Genomic DNA, 20,257 nt, shown 5'->3' with positions numbered 1-20,257 from the left:
ACTATGCAACAAATGACTCGTCTTTATGATTCTTGTTTGAGGTACTGTATTTGAAGGCATTAAAAGCTCCTTGGAAGCACCCAACTTTATTCAGATAAAATAAAAGCACACAATTGGAGGACGAAGGGGGAATTCAATGTTCCAAAGCGTTATTGTCCATTTCAGGGTAAACATTTCTATTCCTTTTCGACATGGTTTCCACAGTAGACACATAATACAATTGATGATTAAAAGCTGATGCAGGAGGGAAGTGGGTCTGTTTGTAAGAGAGTAGAGGAGAAGTAACGGGTTTAAACAAGGCTGTGTGGTGGTAGCTGGAGACCTCGTTTGGAGACTGTTGGAACAAACAGACAAGATGGGACATGATCTAATGTGCTATGGTGTTAGAACAGCAGGGCTGAGGACATTTTATCTCTTCACTCACGCACCAGCAGACACTCACTTACCCATTCTGGGTTGCTGGGGATACATCTCAATAGTCTAAAGTGGTTTCCTTTCCTTGTTTTCTTTTCCTCAGTTACGCTTTAAGGCCACTTAAGGGAAAACTCCACCAAAAAACTATCTTTTGGTATTTGTTTGGTATTAGTCCATTGTTGATATAGTCCCAAAATCCTTTGCATGACAGAAATCAACTATTCAAGATAAAGTATATAACTTTCAAAATACAGAAATACAGCAGGTATGATGCATTCCTCCCATCGTCTCCTGTCCTCACCACCAGGCACTCACTCACTCTCTGTATGTATCTCAATCCACTAATTGTTTCCTCTCCTTGTCCCTTGTCCACACTCATACACCACTGGGCACTCTCTCTCTCTTTCTCTCTTTTTCTCTCTCTCTGGTCTGACTGCATCTCAATCTCGTTCTAGTAAGTTGACCCTTCCCTTCTGCTCTCGTTCACTCCCCTTTACAGATCTCAAATGAGACCGGGTAAATGTTAAAGACAGACCTGTCAGTGCTGATGGAGGAAAAGAGATGTGCCGTGAAATAACACTGTCTACCTGTGAATCATAGACTGCCTACTGAAATTGGCAAAAGCTTTTCATCACGATTTTACACTCCTCCCTCACAATTCACCAATGTAGTGATATTGTGTTATTACAGATTTCCGCACTCTGTACTATCCACTGAGAATCAATCCCCACATCTTTACTCGCTGTCATATTTTGATGAGTGTGTCTTGCTTCATGAAGGCTTCCTTACAACCAAGAGAAATGAGGGAGGGGGGTGAAGAGATGAAATGGTGAGGGGGTAGAGGAGTGAAAGATGGAGAGAGTATTACAGTAAGAGAGTGAAAGTAAGGGAATGAGAATTAGGACAGAGAGATGGAATGAAGGGATGAGAGATTGAGGACAAAGAAGCGAGGGAGTGAACATGAGGTATTAAAGGAAAGAATAAAGAGAGATGGTGAGATAGAAAGGGTGAGAGTCTGAGGGATTGAAAGATTGATGAGAGGAACGAGGAAGAGTGTGAAAGGATGAGTGAACGTTCAGTGATTTTGAAATAGGTGTGTTTTACGTGCACCAAATCCAAATACCTGTATGCTGTACTAATTATAATTGTGCCTACATTTTATGCTCTCGCTCCATTTCCTGTTAATCTCTCTATTAATCCACACTGTGTAACCGCTGACAACCTAGAAATGTAACCCATTTTCTATTTGTTGTCCTTACAGAAAGGGCCTTATATGGAACTTGTCTGACTTCGGAGTAATTCTAAGTGGGAGGAGAGGTTTTGTTTAGGCACTTTTACATCCTATGTCTGAATTAAACCCATATTATGATCATCAGAATTGAATGAAATTAAATTCTTAGAGGTACTGATTTTTTGCTTCCATATGATTTTAGGTGAGACATGTTTGCAATGGAAGTAATAACTCAGAGGAAGATTGTGTGAGTTGAGTTGAATGGGTAAAAATCAACCTCTACCTCCTTACGCAACAACCCAATTTAATTATGCCAGCTAATTTATTTGTGCCATGCAGTGGTATAAATGTTGAAAGTTAGACTCGGTGTTCTCATCTCAGAGTTGAGGCTGTCCAAACGAAGCTCCAAGGTGCAATTTAAGGGACTCCCAGTCCCAGGCCTCTGCTTTTCCAGCATCCTCTGCTTCCTTGTCACCTAATGAGCTCAACCAATCAGCAGTCTGGGTTCAGATGCCTTTGAAGGCATGACAACAGAGCTTGAGGTCACTGAGGCGGAAAAGTAGAAAGAAGTGGAGAAAATATCAACTATAAGCTCACACATACACACACAAGAAGTGTATTGGTGTGTGGAGAAGGACAGAACAACGGTTCTTCAATCAATCAAATTTGATGTGTATATTTATTTTTGCAAATAATCTGAGCCTATAGATTCCCAACAAGCAAGCAGAGGCGACAGTGGCAAGGAAAAACCTGCAGAGGCACAAGGCTCAAGAGAGGCAGTCCATCTTCTTCTGGCTTGCCAGGCAAGGAATTCTTACACGCACAAGACCTAGAAGTACTGTCACCCTGGATCTCAAAATTGCTTTTCTGGCTCAGTGGTAGGCTATTGACAGTGCTTTTTGTTGTGTTACAGTGTGGAGGGTTATATGAGTTTGTGCTCTGGTCGGGCGGAACAAATGTACTTATAAATCATTCCTGTCAGAAACAAGTTGACAGCAGCTGAGATAATTGTATAATGTTGTAATTGTATTGATCTATTCGTTTGGAATGTAGGTGTCGGCAAAATCGGCAGCATCCTCTTCACATTCCTCATCAGCATCTTCTGGTACCAGAAGCTCCGAGATGCTGAGAATGGGGGCATCTTGCCCGTCTTTCTGGACAACATCTGGTTGGCCTGGGCTGTGAGTGGGCTATGTGTGATGCTAGCCATGTTCCTGGGAACTCGTACCTATCTCATGAACATGGATGGTCATATGGATAACTATACGCAAGACGGAGGCTGCCCTCCAGACTTCATCCAGTGTCCCAAGGAGAACTGCCCGACCATTAACTGGGTCTTCAAGTATATTTTCATCCTGCTCTGCAACCTGCTGCCTCTATTCATCGTCATCGTCACCTGCTGTCTCATTGTAAAGGTCTGTAACCACCTTGGAGTCGGTAGAGGTTGCCCCTAACCACATCCCTCTAATAGTTAATAAGGTTAGTTTTGAGGGTAGAGTGATCGGATTCTAGATCTGTGGATAGTGGCAATGCTCTGTCTGTGAACACTTGTTTGCTTACTGGTTGTCCAGTTGACAGACACATTGTCTTGGTATGTTTTGTCTCCCCTTCTTTAGTTGAACACATATACCGTATTATAACTCATAATGTATAGAAGTTTTACTGAATGACTAAAATGTTGGTGCACCAGGTGCTGCTGGTTCAGAGGAAGGTGGTGGTGCCAGCGCTGAGTGCAGCAGGGGCGCCAGTGGAGCAGCCTCCCAGGAAGAAGGTCTCTACCTGGGGATCGATAGGAACACAGTGGACATCCTGGCTGCCATGGGGGTGTTCCAGGTGGAATGGATCCTTCAGTCTCTACGACTTCCCCTTTTGGACCGAGGTGGAGTTCTTCATCACAACGTCCTATACCACAATCAGCCCTTATGTGTATGGGATAGGGAGTAACCTGTTTTCTGTGAAACACTTTAAGAAGTAATGGAAGAAAGAATTTTTAGGCCTTAGGTGTCAGGTGTAAGCCATTTTCTGTGCAGTATGATTATGGGATAAGGGAATAACCTCTTCTCTGTAACATGTAATGAAGTAATTGTGGTATATTTATAAACCCTCTGTGTTAGATGTAGGTGATTCCCATTTTTTCTCGGAAGTCATTTCAAGAAGTCAAAGCCCGGTTTTTAGATGTAAACTACCGGTCAAAAGTTTTAGAAAACCTACTCATTCCAGGGTTTTTCTTTATTTTTACTGTTTTCTACATTGTGGAATAATAGTGAAGACATCAAAACTATGAAATAAAACATATGGAATCATTGTAGTAACCGAAAGTGTTAAACAAATCAAAATATATTTGAGATTCGTCAAATAGCCACCCTTTGCCTTGTTGACAGCTTTGCACACTCTTGGCATTCTCTCAACCAGCTTCATGAGGTAGTTACCTGGAATGTATTTCAATTAACAGGTGTGCCTTCTTAAAAGTGAATTTGTGAAATGTAATTCCTTCTTAATGCGTTTGAGCCAATCTGTTGTGTTGTGACAAGGTAGGGGTGGTATACAGAAGATAGCCCTATTTGGTAAAAGACCAAGTCCATCATGAACAGCTCAACTAAGCAAAGAGAAACGACAGTCCATCATTACTTAAAGACATGAAGATCAGTCAATCTGGAAACTTTCAAGAACTTTTCAAATGTCTTAAAGTGCATTCGCAAAAATCATCAAGCGCTATGATGAAACTGGCTCTCACGAGGACTGCCACAGGAAAGAAAGACCCAGAGTTACCTCTGCTGCAGAGGATAAGTTTATTAGAGTTACCAGCCTCAGAAATGGCAGCCCAAATAAATGCTTCACAGAGTTCAAGTAACAGACACATCTCAACATCCAACTGTTCAGAGGAGACTGCATGAATCAGGCCTCCATGGTCGAATTGCTGCAAAGACTTGCTTGGGTCAAGAAACACGAGCAACATTAGACCAGTGGAAATCTGTCCTTTGGTCTGATGAATCAAAATGTGAGATTTTTTGGTTCAAACCGCCTTATCTTGTGAGACACAGAGTGAACGGATGATCTCCGCATGTGTGGTTCCCACCGTGAAGCATGGAGGAGGAGGTGTGATGGTGTGGGGGTGCTTTGCTGGTGACACTGTGATTTATTCAAGGCACACTTAACCAGCATGGCTACCACAGCATTCTGTAGTGATACATCATCCCATCTGGTTTGCGCTTAGTGGGACTATCATTTTTTTTCTTCCAACAGGACAATGACCCAAAACACACCTCCAGGCTGTTTAAGGGCTATTTGACCAAGAAGGAGAGTGATGGAGTGCTGCATCAGATGACCTGGCCTCCACAATCACCCGACCTCAACCCAATTGAGATGGTTTGGGATGAGTTGGACTGTAGAGTGAAGGAAAAGCAGCCAAAAAGTACTCAGCATATGTGGGAACTCCTTCAAGACTATTGGAAAAGCATTCCTCGTGAAGATGGTTGAGAGAATGCCAAGAGTGTGCAAAGCTGTCATCAAGGCAAAGGGTGCCTACTTTGAAGAATCTAAAATATATTTTGATTTGTTTAACACATTTGTTGTTACTACATGATTCCATATGTGTTATTTCATAGTTTTGATGTCTTCACTATTATTCTACAATGTAGAAAATAGTACAAATATATAAAAACCCTTGAATGAGTAGGTGTGTCCGAACTTTTGACTTGTACTGTGTGTGTGTTTGTGTGTGTATATATACAGTTGAAGTCGTAAGTTTACGTACACCTCAGCCAAATACATTTAAACTCAGTTTTTCACAATTCCTGACATTTAATCCTAGTAAGAATTCCCTGTCTTAGGTTAGTTAGGATCACCACTTTATTTTAAGAATGTGAAATGTCAGAATAATAGTAGAGAGAGAATGTATTTATTTCAGCTTTTATTTCATTCATCACATTCCCAGTGGGTCAGAAGTTTATATGCTACCAAATACTAATTGAGTGTATTACCTTTAAATTGTTTAACTTGGGTCAAACGTTTCGGGTAGCCTTCCACAAGCTTCCCACAATAACTTGGGTGAATTTTGACCCATTCCACCTGACAGAGCTGGTGTAACTGTGTCAGGTTTGTAGCCCTCCTTGCTCGCACACACTTTTTCAGTTCTGCCCACAAATGTTCTATAGGATTGAAGTCAGGGCTTTTTGATGGCCACTCCAATACCTTGACTTTGTTGTCCTTAAGCCATTTTGCCACAACTTTGGAAGTATGCTTGGGGGCATTGTCCATTTGGAAGACCCAAGCTTTAACTTCCTGACTGATGTCTTGAGATGTTGCTTCAATATATCCACATAATTTCCCTTCCTCATGCAGCCATCTATTTTCTGAAGTGCACCAGCCCCTCCTGCAGCAAAGCACCCCCACAACATGATGCTGCCACCCCCGTGCTTCATGGTTGGGATGGTGTTTTTCGGCTTGCAAGCCTCCCCCTTTTTCCTCAAAACATAACTATGGTCATTGTGGCCAAACAGTTCTATTTTTGTTTCATCAGACCAGAGGACATTTCTCCAAAAGGTACAATCTTTGTCCCCATGTGCAGTTGCAAACCGTAGTCTGGCTTTTTTTAATGGCGGTTTTGGAGCAGTGGCTTCTTCCTTGTTGAGCGGCCTTTCAGGTTATGTTGATATAGCACTCGTTTTACTGTGGATATAGATACTTTTGTTTCCTCTACCATCTTCACAAGGTCTTTTGCTGTTGTTCTGGGATTGATTTGCACTTTTCGCACCAAAGTATGTTCATCTCTAGGAGACAGAATGTGTCTCCTTTCTGAGCGGTATGACGGCTGCGTGGTCCCATGGTGTATATACTTGCGTACTATTGTTTGTACAGATGAACGTGGTACCTTCAGACGTTTGGAAATTGCTCCCAAGGATGAACCAGACTTGTGGAGGTCTACAATTTTTTTTCTGAGGTCTTGGCTGATTTCTTTTGTTTTTTCCATGATGTCAAGCAAAGAGGCACTGAGTTTGAAGGTAGGCCTTGAAATACATCCACAGGTACACCTCCAATTGACTCAAATGATGTCAATTAGCCTATCAGAAGCTTCTAAAGCCACGACATAATTTTCTGGAATTTTCCAAGCTGTTTATAGGCACAGTCAATTTAGTGTATGTAAACTTCTGACCCACTGGAATTGTGATACAGTGAAATAATCTGTCTGTAAACAATTGTTGGAAAAATGACTTGTGTCATGCACAAAGTAGATGTCCTAACCAACTTGCAAAAACTATAGTTTGTTAACAAGAAATTTGTGGAGTGGTTGAAAAACGAGTTTTAATGACTCCAACCTAAGTGTATGTAAACTTCTGACTTCAACTGTATATATAACATTGAACTTTGTCTATGATTGAATGTATGACACAGAGTGCCCATGACACTTGACAACAATGAAAATAAGTCTTGACTTTTTTGTTTATGTAACCTCAACAAGTTTGGTATATGTATCTGTTGCCTGGTGCAACATTTTATGTATTTTAAATTGTCAAATAAAATCATTTTGGGAACTATCCACCATGGTGTGTTAGGAGTGCAATATCTGTATGGAATAGGGAATATCCTATACTTCTCTAAAACATCTTCAGAAGTATTTAGGAAATGGATCTTTCAATTTGTTTGTGTGGAAACCAGGGTAAAAATGGTTGTAAGAGGATAGCTTACTAGTAACATGTTTTTATGTTTGTTTGAAACAAAATCGGATCAGTAGAACACTCGGAGGAACAACTGATCGTACTCATTGTGTAAATATAAATATTTGACATGCATGTTGTTACATTCTAAGCAATTTTAACTGGTAATGAATTGCATCTCAAATAAAGAAGGAAGAGAGTGATTTAGATTCAGTGATCTGTTCATAGTTACAGGAGTTACAGGTTGCAATGTGCAGAAAGGGTAAAGGCATAAGTCATCTCATCATTTCTCACTCCAATCACTATACATGATAATCTAAACCACATCAGTCATATGAGATCTATTGTCAGACAGGGAATTTTAATGAACAAAAAAAAAGGATGTCGGCTTCAGACTCGTTTTAACTCAAAATAACTGCTCAAATCCTGTTGAAATAATCTGTGATTAATCATCAATAGTAGTGATGATTATTGATTGATAATCATGAACGATTGATTTCAATTGACAAATGTAATTAGTTCAATGCCGAATTACAATAGAATAGACTAGCGTAGTCTACTTGTATTTCCCTAATGCGTCTTGATGTTATTGTTGTGAGATTTATGCCATACACACGTCGCCACTATAAGACCACTCATTCGTTTTTGCTTCTCATGATTCCTCATTCCCGATATAATTTAGATGCAAATATTATTTTGATATTTCGTAGATCTGAAATGTCGTTTTTGTCTTTTAAAATATTCATCAAACGTGCGGGTGAGGCCTGTATGTGTGTCCCACTCCTGACTGGGTAGAAACAGCGAGACAACAGCACATCATTAGGGAAGTGTTAAGCATGGTTATACCGACACTCGAAATGTTATAAACGATTGACTATTCGAAGCATTCACAACATAGCCCACAATAGTCCGAAACGTGTTTGCCGGCTATTTATTTTAGGATGACAGGATGTAGATGTTTGAGACAGGATTTTGTCTCTAATTCCTTTTAGTGTTCTAACCTAGAAAGAAAATTGTTGTTGCGGCCCTCACAGCCTGTCGAAGGCGGCAATAGGTTGCAATACTCTGCTGGCCCTGGAGTCCTGTATCTGGGCTCCTTGTCCTTCACTCTCCCCCCGAGGTGGGCTGAGGAGTCAGGAATCACGTTGTTGATGTTATTCCAATGCGAAAAAATTACAACAATGGCGCATATAAGAGCATGGGCAATTTGCGATTGGCCATTTATAGGATACAAGTTACAAATTGAACACAACATATGAACCATTGCTGTCACTCGCGCTGAAATAACATTAACAAAATGTCCTATATGGTACTGATATAAAAATACGCGGCATAAACCATGCAGACTAACGCGTTTACATAGGGCTACAATTGTTGCTAACAGTTTGGGTGGTTTAAGTTGTAACAATTTGCGCTGTGAGCTTTTATATTTCACAGCAGTAACCATGGACAGGATTGATAGACTGGATGGTCAATACTGACTTTTAATAACTAGGCTATTTTACAAATCGCATAATTTCTATCACACTAACCTAGCCTATTGTAACATTGTATTTGGCTACATTTGAAACTTTCTGACTTTGCAGTTTGGCTACAACAATGTAACAACTTAAACACTGTGACATGGGAAAATAATAGCATAGGCTGTCTATTGGCTCCTGTCCCATATGGTAAATGTTTCTATGTATTATTCGGTGTATTGATGGCATAGCCTATGGTTTATGGCTATAACCACAGCCTATAGGCCTATCAAGTTGTGGGTAGGCTATAGCGTACCTAGTGAAAATGTAACGTGTAACAGCTGTTGACAGACGGACAGACCATCATCAGACAGACAGATCAAGACAGAGAGATCATAAGTCAGACAGGCAGACCAAATATCAGGCAGACGTCCAACCATCAGACAGGCAGGCAGATACACGCACACACGCACGCGCGCACACACACACACACACACACACACACAGAGATAGGCTACAGCAGGAATACAGGCTAAAATTGTCAGAGCAGATAGGCTAAACGTTTTTTCCGCGTTATCAGTTGTACTAAAGATTGAATCTTATTTTATGCTTTTTTTGTGGCGGCGGCACCGAAGAAATAACTGCCCGCTAAACCTCTGGAGGGAGCCTGCGCAACACACACCGACCGAACCTGAGTGTGTGTGCCGCCATGGTAACTTACGTCACACCCCGAGCACGGATGTGTGTGTTTTGAGTGTGTGTGTCTCCGTGGAGTGAGACTGTGTAGATAGATGTTCGAAAGGAGTGAGGGATAGCTTGGAAGTGGACGGACATGCACAAGATTCGAAGAGAGTCACAACAGACAGTTCGCTATCCGATTCCTGCACGATTCACAAAGGTAGAGTCCATTTGTGTATTTGTTATTTATTGCACAGACTTTTCGCCGGAGTTGTTCGAGGCCACGAATTGGACTCGAGGTGGCAGAGATCCTCGGGATGGACTCCCGCTTTTCCTCGCGCTGGCGTGGGAAATCACGCGCCATTGAGGGTTGATGTTGTGCATGCGCCTTGGTAGCCTGTGTGCATGGTCGATGCTAGGCTACATTGCGTGGCTTCGGCGGCCTCCATTTGCGAATTTATGTGCACGCTCGAAGATTATTTCGAGGCCTTTTGTTTCGACGACGGCACGCAACAGTTGGAGTTTGCTCTGTTATTATTGCTCTCCAAACAGCGCAACACGCCATACGGCGGTGGAAGGTAGGCGTCAGTGAATGTCCAACTTTTTAACTTGCTGGCTAAATATCTGGAGGCCTACAACAAGGCTTGGGGAGGAGAGGACGAGGGGTGTTGTCAAGCAACTTTTATACTCGACACTGGCATGTGTTTTTGAAGAAATACACGATTTAAAGCTCATGGGAAATAATAATGGTTTGATAGTTGAGATGGAAATATTATTTGGAATAACCATATTTAACAAATAATAACGGTAACACCTCCAATAAGCACTTCTATAGGCTACATGAAAGGAAGTCGTGGTATTTGTATTGTTTCTGAACTGAAATTGACAAGGACATTCCAGTTAATGTCATAATTGCATTTTAACCTGCACAGGGAAAATATTGTTGTAACGTTAGCCTAAACGTTTAGCTAGGCTAATTTAACCTAATCAGCTTAGATAACGTTTTGTAATATAGGCCTAGCATCTTTGTAACTTAAGCTAGTACCCAGGCTAATCAATTTAGTTCCATACCGGTGGTTTAGGACCCAACTCAAGACTGTGTTATCCATCTGAACTAAAGCCCATGGCAACTTCCCAATGAAGAGAGCATAGTGAGCTGACCAACCTCATCTGCTACACTTGAATGACACATTGCATGAATATAATGCCATTGTTCAAGAAAATTCCTAAGACAACTACGAGTTGATAAACAGAAAATGGATGTAACGTGTGGTGTCGGATAAAGTACAAGCTTTAGGGATCAGCCTACTGCTTTTGGGTGACACTAAACTTCACAAGATAGCAGACAGAGTGGATATGAAATAAAGGTCACACATCTGAAAACAATGTATTTTTGATCAATTCTAATCTTATTTAATCTCCATGTTTTTCTTACAATTTTCACAACTTATATATTATGCTGTAATAATTAATTTAGACATGTCCTTACATGTTGTTAGTTGGTTCACTATCTGGCCATTGACATGAGACATTTTCCTAACTTAACATAATTTTTTCATTATTCCAGGATGTCAACTGAAAATAACCATAGTTCAACTTGAGGTGCTTTTTTTTTGTTTTAAGTGAAGAAGAATAGTATACAACGTTTACTCTGTCCCATCTATGGAGGACCCTACTGTAATGGAGGGGAGGGTAGAGGACTCTGCCATTACTACCTCTGTCACCACATCAATCCCATTTGACAGCGTCACCATGGAGCCAGGCCTGGCCAACGAGGGTGGGGTGGAGGACCAAGCTGTAGCCATGACAGACAAGGATGCAAGCTTAACCAGCATAGCCATGGCTTCATCCACTGACACCATAACAAACACTGAAGTCAACCTAGCTATGGCATCATCCACACACAGTGAAGCGAACTTACCAATAGCTTTATCCACTGATGCCGTTACAAACAAAGAAGCGAGTGGAACCATACCCGTACCCATGGATAGTGGGAAAAACTCTGATGCTAAGCCAGCTAACCCACCCATAGCATCAGCATCTTTATCACCAGCTGCCACCATGACAAACAGTGGTGCCAACCCAGCCCTCCCCTCACCATTTTCATCATCTGCTGCCAGTGGCCCAGCCTCCGGAGGCCTGCAGCCCGAGGAGGGAGGCCTCTCAGCGATAAGCTCGTGTGGTAGTGTGGGGGTCACTCTGGAGAACAGCAATGTCTGGAGGGAGTTCCACTGCTGTGGAACCGAGATGATCCTCACCAAACAGGGCCGGCGCATGTTTCCCTACTGCCGCTACCGCCTGACGGGTTTGGAACCAACACGTCGTTACTGCCTGGTTCTGTCAATCACCCCCGTCGACACATACCGTCATCGCTGGAACCTGAAGGAGTGGGAACCCAGTGGTCCTGGAGAACCACACACCCAGGCCTCATGCCGACTCTTTCCCCACCAGGACTCATCAGCCCTGGGGAAGGTCTGGATGGCCAGCCTGGTCTCCTTCTATAAACTCAAACTGACTAACCACTGCCTGGACCAGGAGGGACATGTGTTGCTGCATTCCATGCACCGCTACAGGCCCAGTTTACACGTGATCCCCGTCGCAGATGGAGACGACCTTGGCTTTGACCCTAAGCTGCTTGACCTCCAGCTCCTTGGCCCGGAGGTCATGACCTTCACGTTCCCGCAGACCGAGTTCTATGCAGTGACGTCGTACCAGAACACCAGGATCACCCAGCTGAAGATAGATTATAACCCCTTTGCTAAGGGCTTCCGGGAGGACAGCGGCAGCCCGCGCCTCGCAAAGCCCAGGCCGGAGCACCCTCAGGCGGGGAAGGGAGATATCCGCTCCCCTGGTCGTAGCTCTGCTAGGTCTAATGGTGGTGAGGGGACTGAGCATATTGTGACTGTAAACGATGTTGTGGCTGATATCAGGTGAGTGAAGCTTTCTGTTATCGTGTTGTACTATAATTCCGGTGTTTTCCTTACAATTCACCGAATGTTATGTTTTACTGTTGCTATTGAGTTTTCCATTTGTTCTTGATACACCGCTAATATTTTTTCCCATCTGCACCCCCCATTGTCTTGTAGCATGAAGAAACGTTCTCTCCCTACAACTCACCCTGTGGGGGCTGAAGTCTCAGGGAAGTTAAGGAAAGTAGCTCCTGGTACAGCAGATTCAGACGCCAATCAGACTGATGTGTCTGCCAGTGAAGAGGGGATGGATCTGGACTACAGTGATAGTGACCACGTCTTCCACAGGCAGTACCTCCGAGCCCAGCTAGCCCTGCCCTCAGGAGCCTCCAGGCCAGAGAACAGCCCGGGGGCTGGGGTGGAGAGACTGGGTGCTGGTATGGACCCCTCCATACAGGCCAGCCTGACTGCTAACCCTCAGAATACTACACAGTCTACTGTGTTACACACCAACAGCTGTTCAAAGCCTTTAAAACCTTCCACTGTAGAACCAATGGAGTCTGAGGTTCCGTCTTCACAGAAGGTTATGCTTGTAGAACCAACCATGACCGCACCCATTTCGCTTAGAGAAACTCAGAAGGACAAGGCTGCGAGCTTAACCCCTAAAACATCCAAAACTCAAAAGATTGCACCCAAGCCTTCTCCTACCCCCTCACCTCTGACCCCCACCGCGTCCCCCTTTGCTGTCCCTAAGCCATGGAAGAAGGGGCGTAAACCGGGGGGCAATCGGTGGGGCAGTGTGGGAAAAGTCTCTAAGGGTACTAAGGCGGCGTCAGCGGCTGTCACTGCAACTAGCAGCCCGATACCTGTTGCTATGCAACCAGAACTGGATGACGTGGAGGGTCTACTTTTTGTGTCCTTCACTTCCAAGGTAAAACACGACACTTGTGTGCGGTCAGAGTTATGGGAAATAGGAATTTCAGACATCCGGAAATGTTCATTTAGAAACCCCAGAGTCGGAAATATAGGAGGGAAACTTTGTTTAACTTTGCTGAAGGTGCAGACCGTATTGACATGGTCATCTCTTCCTCTGTGTCACAGGAAGCTCTTGGTGTCCATGTGGAGGACATGCCATCCAATAACACATCACCAGTCACTCAGGAACAGCCAGAGAGAACTGGTGAGGGGGAGCGAAGAAGTTCTATTCTACTGGGGCTTGTCAATTACAGTGTACTTGGCAACAAGACCTGCTGGAGAACTAGAACAACACCCACTACTGTTTTCACTGATTGGCATTCACAATACAGCATGCATTTCTGAAAGGCTCCAATAATGATGACACTCTGGTCTATTCTATTATTTTCTAACCTGTGTGTGTGTGTGTGTGCAGTACTGGAGAGTGTTGAGGAGAAGATTGCAGGTCTGCAGACTATCTTACTGCAAGACCTGAACACACTCAAACACAGACAGGTCATCCACCCTGTCCTACAGGAGGGTGAGTGGACAAAACACACTCACGCATGCACTCTCTGTATTTCTCTCTCTTCCTCCATCTCTCACCACACAAACCTACCAGTCTCTGCCCTAAGAGAGTTAGATATTTCACAGTAATGTTCACCATTGATCACCCTAATGTGTGTGTTCCCCCTACCTATAGTTGGGCTGAAGTTGAGCTCCCTGGACCCAGGCCTGGCCATCGATCTCCAGTATCTGGGGGTGAGTCTACCGCTGTCTCCGCCTGTGTTCGCTGGGCTGGGCAACGCTACCTCCACTGGTGAGTCACACTTAGTGATGGGTAATTTACTAGCAATGTAGGCCACATACAGTAGCAATAAGACCTGCAAAACAGCAGTGAGATTACAGGTTGTTTCTAGAAATGGTTGAATCTCAAAGCTCTCCAGTGATCATTATATGGGACACCAACACAATACGTATTATTTACTTTCACTGTTATTATTGGTTTTTGAGTAGAGCCATAGGTAGAGGCCGTAGGGACGTTGCCGTGGCGGCCGTAGGGACGTTGCCGTGGCGGCCGTAGGGACGTTGCCGTGGCGGCCGTAGGGACGTTGCCGTGGTTGCCAACAAGGGGACGTATTAATAGACATGTTATTATTTCCTGATTGAGAAATGTGACTGCCTAGCCTAGTATTAAATGAATTGCACTTGAAAGATGATAGCGCTTTTTCAATTGCATGGCTCAGCTAGTTTAATACATCAGAGTCACTGAGCACTTCATAGCCAGTTTACTGTCATCATCCACATTGAACCCCCTCGTCAGTCAGGCAGATAATAAGGCAAGGCAATTATGGGATTTACACCAACTTAAACACTCAGAATTAGCCCTAGTAATGTGACTCCCACCACTGTGGTAGAATGGGGGAGTGTTAATGGGTGAAGTTATTGTTTGATCTGAGGATAACCCACAAGCCCCAATCCTGTCAGTATTTGCAGATCTGGAGGGACTGGATAAGAGCAATATAATGATGGCTCTACTTAGTCTCCAAACACCAGAGAGGTAGAGGCTAGGTGAAGGGTCTAGAGGTTGATTTGGAATTGGGCCTGTATCTCTTGTCTAACAGCCTTGTCTCTTCGCTGTGCAGATGGAAGCAGGTCCTTTGTCTCCAGGACGGGGAAGACCAGTGACCTGACCAAGATCAAGGGCTGGAGGGACAAGTTCATCAGGACCAAAGAGACCTCTAAGAACCCCAACCGCTCGGCCTTCTGCAGCGAAATGCTCGACCAATACCTGGAGAGCGAGGCCCAGCGAATCAGCGACCGCGCTGCTGCCTTCTCCCACAACCCCCTGGGCTCCGTGGCCTATCAGCTGCCTGTGACCAGCACCAGCTACGTGCGGACCCTCGACAGCGTTCTGAAGACACGTGCTGCCCCGCCCCCCGCCTTCTGTAGACCCTGCCCCCTCTCTCGAAAACCCCTCCTCTACGCAGCTCTAAAGAAACCCCCTCCACCTATCAACAACCACAGGACCCCTCCTAAAGCAGCCAAACCCAAACCCACACCAGCACAGGGCAAACAGCACCAGATAACACCAGCCCAGGGCAAAGCCAGATCTGCCTCTGTGCTACGGCCCATCCAGGTCACCAACAGTAACAAAACTACTGCTGCTAAAGCTACAGCTGGGGTTAAAGTCACCAGCCCTCCTACTGCTGCTAAAGCTACAGCTGGGGTTAAAGTCACCAGCCCTCCTACTGCTGCTAAAGCTACAGCTGGGGTTAAAGTCACCAGCCCTCCTACTGCTGCTAAAGCTACAGCTGGGGTTAAAGTCACCAGCCCTCCTACTGCTGCTAAAGCTACAGCTGGGGTTAAAGTCACCAGCCCTCCTACTGCACAACGGTAAGGAAATTCCACTAAAGACATTTTATATCCATGCCAAATCATATAGTTTACGCATCTATATTTGTTGTGGTCCCAAAGCAATATGAAATGGGTCTGATATGCCAGTAATGTCAATTGTCTTCATAGTTTGGATGTTATGTAGATATTTGGGATTGAGCCTGTCTAATGCAAGCCTACAACAAGTTTCCTTTTTTACCCTAAAATGGACAATAAAGCCTTTCATTAAACATTTTCCTCGTACCTCCAGGTCTCCTCCAGGTCAGGGGGCAGTGAGGAGGGACTCCAGCCCAGGGAGAAGCCTCTCCAGCGGGTTGACTGGCCTCTCTAAGAACCAGCTCAGACTGGTTGGTCTCTCTAAGATCCAGCTGAGAATGATGGAGATGGAAGATGCCACCTTCTACCAAGGACACGATAGAACACACATCACTACTGAGAGGGTGGAGAGAGCCCTGATGGCACTGCTCACTGCGCAGGTAGGACTTAGATTATATACACACACACACACACACACACACACTCACACACACACACACACACACACACACACATTTTCTGATGGTCTCTCCTCATTGTCTGTGCCCTCCAGGGTCTCCCTAAGAGCCGTGCCCCCCAGGCCAGTCCAGTGGACAGTCCAGAGTGTGGTTCTGAGTTCTGCAGGCTGGGGTGTGTGTGTTCCAGTTTGGCCCGGGTGTCCAGGGGTCCGCTCCACTGTTACAGGCCTGACTGTATGCTGGGCTGCTCCTGCTTTAAACGCAGGATCACCAAACAGACCACAGCAGCAGAGAACGGCCAGCACCAGACACTGCCTGTTTACAGTAAGTTCATACCCAGGGTGCATTTGGGGACTTGTGAGAGTTGTATTATATTCTCTATTGACCAAATGAATGACACATTGCACATCAGCCTGAACAAGTTAATGAAAGTGTCTTCTCCTCTCCCTGCCCAGCTGTGTCTAACGTGGAGCATGAGGTCCAGCCCAGTCGAGGCGTCCGTGTCTCTACCCTGTGGGACTGCACCTCAGGGGTGGACCCCGAACCCCTCTTCAGCCCGAAACCTGCCCCCAACATACCCATCAAGCCTCTAACCAGGATCTACAACCCTGGTCCCAAGCGCTACGTACCTCGTCTCACCCCCGAGGTAAATTCCTCTGTCATAGTATACTGTGGGCCCTGGTAGTGCATTATGCAGGGAATGGGGGGACATTTGGGACACATCCTAAAGTGTCAAACTACCACCCTAAATTACTCAACTGTAGTGATATGATGGAAACTTTGATTTGACAAAGTTGTATATGAAAAAGTTATGAGGGATTGTGTGTTTGTGCAATCTGCAGCTGCGAGAGGAGGACAAGGACCCAGTCTACAAGTACTTTGAGAGTATGATGACGTGCGCCCGTGTCAGAGAGTTTAACAGTAAACCGCCGCCCCAGGTGCTGCCGCCACAGGTCCACCTCTTTAAGGACAATAACCGTTCCATCATCCCCAGCAGCAGAAAGGTGAGGCACAGGACGCACACACACTAAATATTTCTTGTCTTTGTAGATGCATTAAGGAGTGCGATCGACTGGTCAATCTTCAAGGCGTTCCTAGTCAGTCATCGAACATTTCTGTAGATAAGCCAATGATAAAGCCTTGTGCTCCTATAATTTGTTTTCCTGTCTGGCGCTGTTGGCCGTAGGTGAACTTGATTCAGAAGCCCTGCATGCTGGGTAGGCAAAGTGTTCCCATTGTGAACCATTTTAATTTGTCTGAAGGGACAAACTCCGCCTACCCGGCGGACCAGGAGCGCTGTGACTAAATCAAGTGTGCCTACTGTTCTGGCCAATCAGATGGCTCAAATCATCACGCCTACAGCTTCCATGACCCCACACCGAAGTTTGATACTAGCCTACGTGAGATTTCAGAACTTTTAAAACCATGACCAGAGAGACTGTCAGAGAATACAGCAAAGAGCTGATGTTTTTATGAGTGAGTTAATGTTTTTATACAGCACTGTCAATGCTGTTTTGATTCAACACTATTACAAAACATAAAACCCACTTCTCCCTACTTCTACTCGCGCAGCTCGTCGTGTCTATTTAAATATCTAGGAACATTTCACTTCCTCTGGTCATAGGAACAACATGAATTTGTACATGAGGCAGATGTGGTGAGACTCGATCATCAGGTGGAAGACTGTGTCCCCTCTCTGGTCAGTCTCACTGGAGGAAAGGGGAGAGCAGGGACCGTGAGAGACGGACCCTCTGCTGCTCTCTCTACCTCCACTGAGACTGACCATCAGATGCAGGTAACGTCAGCCCAGTAAAATAAAAAAGCTTATTATTTAAATTGATGCTCCGCTGTGCCTCACCAACTGATCTATATTGTTATCAAAGCTTGCGTTTTCAAATATAATATGGTTTGAGAAAAACAATATTGGCAGGCCAGGCATATAGCCAATGTGCTGTGATAATGTATTAGGCCTACTGCACAAACCTCATTCCTACCTAAGTGTTTTATTAGGTTAATGTTGCATAGGCTTACATTTTTTAAAGTCATGTATGAAATCAATTCTGAGCGGTAGATCTCGGGTTGCCTTTTGACTGCGAAAATGATCTTGAAAAGGTTGGCGATCACTGATTTAGGAAGTTAATCCAGCCACTAAGGGCAGACAAACATTTTACAATGGCTATGGAAGAGGAGTAACCAAGCTAGTCTGAGTCCCTCTCAGTTAATGTCATTTATAAATGTTCTTGTCTTTGCAGAAAATTATCGCTGCCATCCTCTCACCTCCAAATAAACCAGGTAAGATGGAATCACTGCTCACCACAGTTCTTAAGAGGCCGTTCAAGATGTTATGTTTTAATCTGTTTACCCCTAAACCCTTAACCTGTGACATCTGACCTTTCCCCCTGTAGTAGTACGAGTGAAAAGTCCCTCCACCCAGGCCAAGAAGCCTAAAGTTCCTGAGCCCACTAGGCAGCTGGAGATCCAGTCAGAGTGTAACTGGGACCAGCACCGGAAACTGGTCCTGGGGGTTCTGTGTCGACGCATGACCCAGAACCGTCTGTCCGAACCCTTCAACATTGGCCCCTACCACGTCCGCCTACTCTCAAACACACACAAACGCAAGGCTGAGAGCACCATCATCATATTCAAGGTAGGGGGGATAATAACCATTTAGAATAAAGCAATAAACATGCCATTTCCGTTCCTGTCTTAAAGAAGCAGTTATTTGGACCAACTCATGCTGTCATACATAATGTTCGGAATTGCTCCGTGTTTCAGATTTAAAATGCATAACTTGATCAGTGACGAATGAATGGTCATGAGTGTGATTTATTATCATCCACTTCCTTACTTCAAGGTCTGCATCAGTAAGGCTGAAGACGGTGATACCGATGATAGTGATGAATCCGATAGTGAAGTCACAGACAACAGTAGTGATGAAGATGAGGAGGAAGAGGGCATCCCTAAGCCTGAGGATCCGGAGATGCAGGTCGGAGTGACTCCCTTCCTGACAGGAGTAGTGCCAGCAGGCAGACTGAGAGCCAGGAAGAAACAACCAGCCTGCCCTGCTGTAGGACTCATCCAGGTGGGTTTATTAGGTTCACTTTACCTCCATTTTGGACATTTTTAAAATCCATTTTTGAAAAGAGACCTAGCCATAAAGTTTTTTTTTTTTAGGAGCTTCGAGTTATTTCTAATTTAACAATTGTACCTAGATTTTGTGAAAAGCTCTATCCTCCACAGGGAACCTGTTCTTTATGTTCATCTGTTCTGCCTATATCTCCTTTCTTTCTCTCTTTCTCTTCCTCCCCAGGTGAACGGTAAATCCTACTCCCAGGCCAGACTGCTGCTGGGGCAGATGGGAGCTCTGCACCCGGCCAATCGGCTAGCTGCGTTCGTCACCGGCAGGTTGCGCTCTGTAGCCAAAGCCCCTCAGAAGGCCCCTCAAAAGCCTCTAAACTGCATCCCCAGGGCGAAGAAAACACCTGTGGGTGCTGGGCACTTGAAGCCCGCAGCCACTGCTGTTACTCCTCAAGGCAGTAGTAGCGTTACAGCTATGGCTAAGAAAGTAGCTTTGGCCCAGAAAGTATTCCAGACCCCAGCAGGTAAGATCCTTTCACTGCTCCTCAATAGAGGCTTGAAGTAGAAGTTATCAACTTAACCTTACTGCAACACTTGCACATTTTGTTGTACTGTATTAATTATGATGTAATTAGACAGTTGAGTTACCCGAAGCCTGATGGTTCAAGGATGGCGATAGTTCTGTATTCTCTCAGAAAAGGCCTCTCTTTCTTACACTGTCACTGCGGTCTGTTTCCAGGGAAGAACAGGCTTCCTCCGTACAGACCACCATGGTCCCTAAGTGTCACCAAATCTAAAGGCAAAACCTCCACCAGTCAAACCACCACAGACTCTAAAGATCCAGTCGGCTCTCCCCTGGTACCCATGGCCCCTCCTCCTGCCCCAGGCTCGCCCCCTGGTGTATCGCCCCCTGGTGTATCGCCCCCTGGTGTATCGCCCCCGGGCGCCCCCTGGTGTATCGCCCCCTGGGCGCCCCCTGCTGATCGCC

General features: G+C 44.9%; 1 protein-coding gene and 1 pseudogene across 2 annotated transcripts; both read left to right on the top strand.

Annotated features, from left to right (window-relative positions):
• Nucleotides 1-2,664: 2,664 nt before the first annotated feature.
• LOC106608072 (uncharacterized) lies at nucleotides 2,665-3,905 on the top strand (annotated as a pseudogene). The gene is made up of 2 exons (XR_014392532.1): nucleotides 2,665-3,060; nucleotides 3,336-3,905. The product of XR_014392532.1 is annotated as an uncharacterized LOC106608072 (transcript).
• A 6,120-nt stretch (nucleotides 3,906-10,025) lies between these two features.
• Nucleotides 10,026-20,256, top strand: LOC106608076 (MAX gene-associated protein; the record flags this gene model as incomplete). The annotated part of the gene is made up of 15 exons (XM_082976176.1): nucleotides 10,026-12,367; nucleotides 12,524-13,277; nucleotides 13,448-13,526; nucleotides 13,737-13,841; nucleotides 14,004-14,120; nucleotides 14,947-15,697; nucleotides 15,948-16,173; nucleotides 16,287-16,515; nucleotides 16,647-16,837; nucleotides 17,034-17,195; nucleotides 18,444-18,483; nucleotides 18,597-18,838; nucleotides 19,046-19,273; nucleotides 19,502-19,793; nucleotides 20,009-20,256. Coding segments are annotated over exons 1-15 (4,932 nt in total), but the record flags the coding sequence as incomplete, so codon positions are not given.
• Between the last annotated feature and the right edge of the window lies 1 nt (nucleotide 20,257).

This window comes from Salmo salar, chromosome 06 (assembly GCF_965601325.2).
Source record: "Salmo salar chromosome 06, fSalSal1, whole genome shotgun sequence".
NCBI lineage: Eukaryota > Metazoa > Chordata > Actinopteri > Salmoniformes > Salmonidae > Salmo > Salmo salar.
This window is presented reverse-complemented; position numbering and strand designations above follow the sequence as displayed.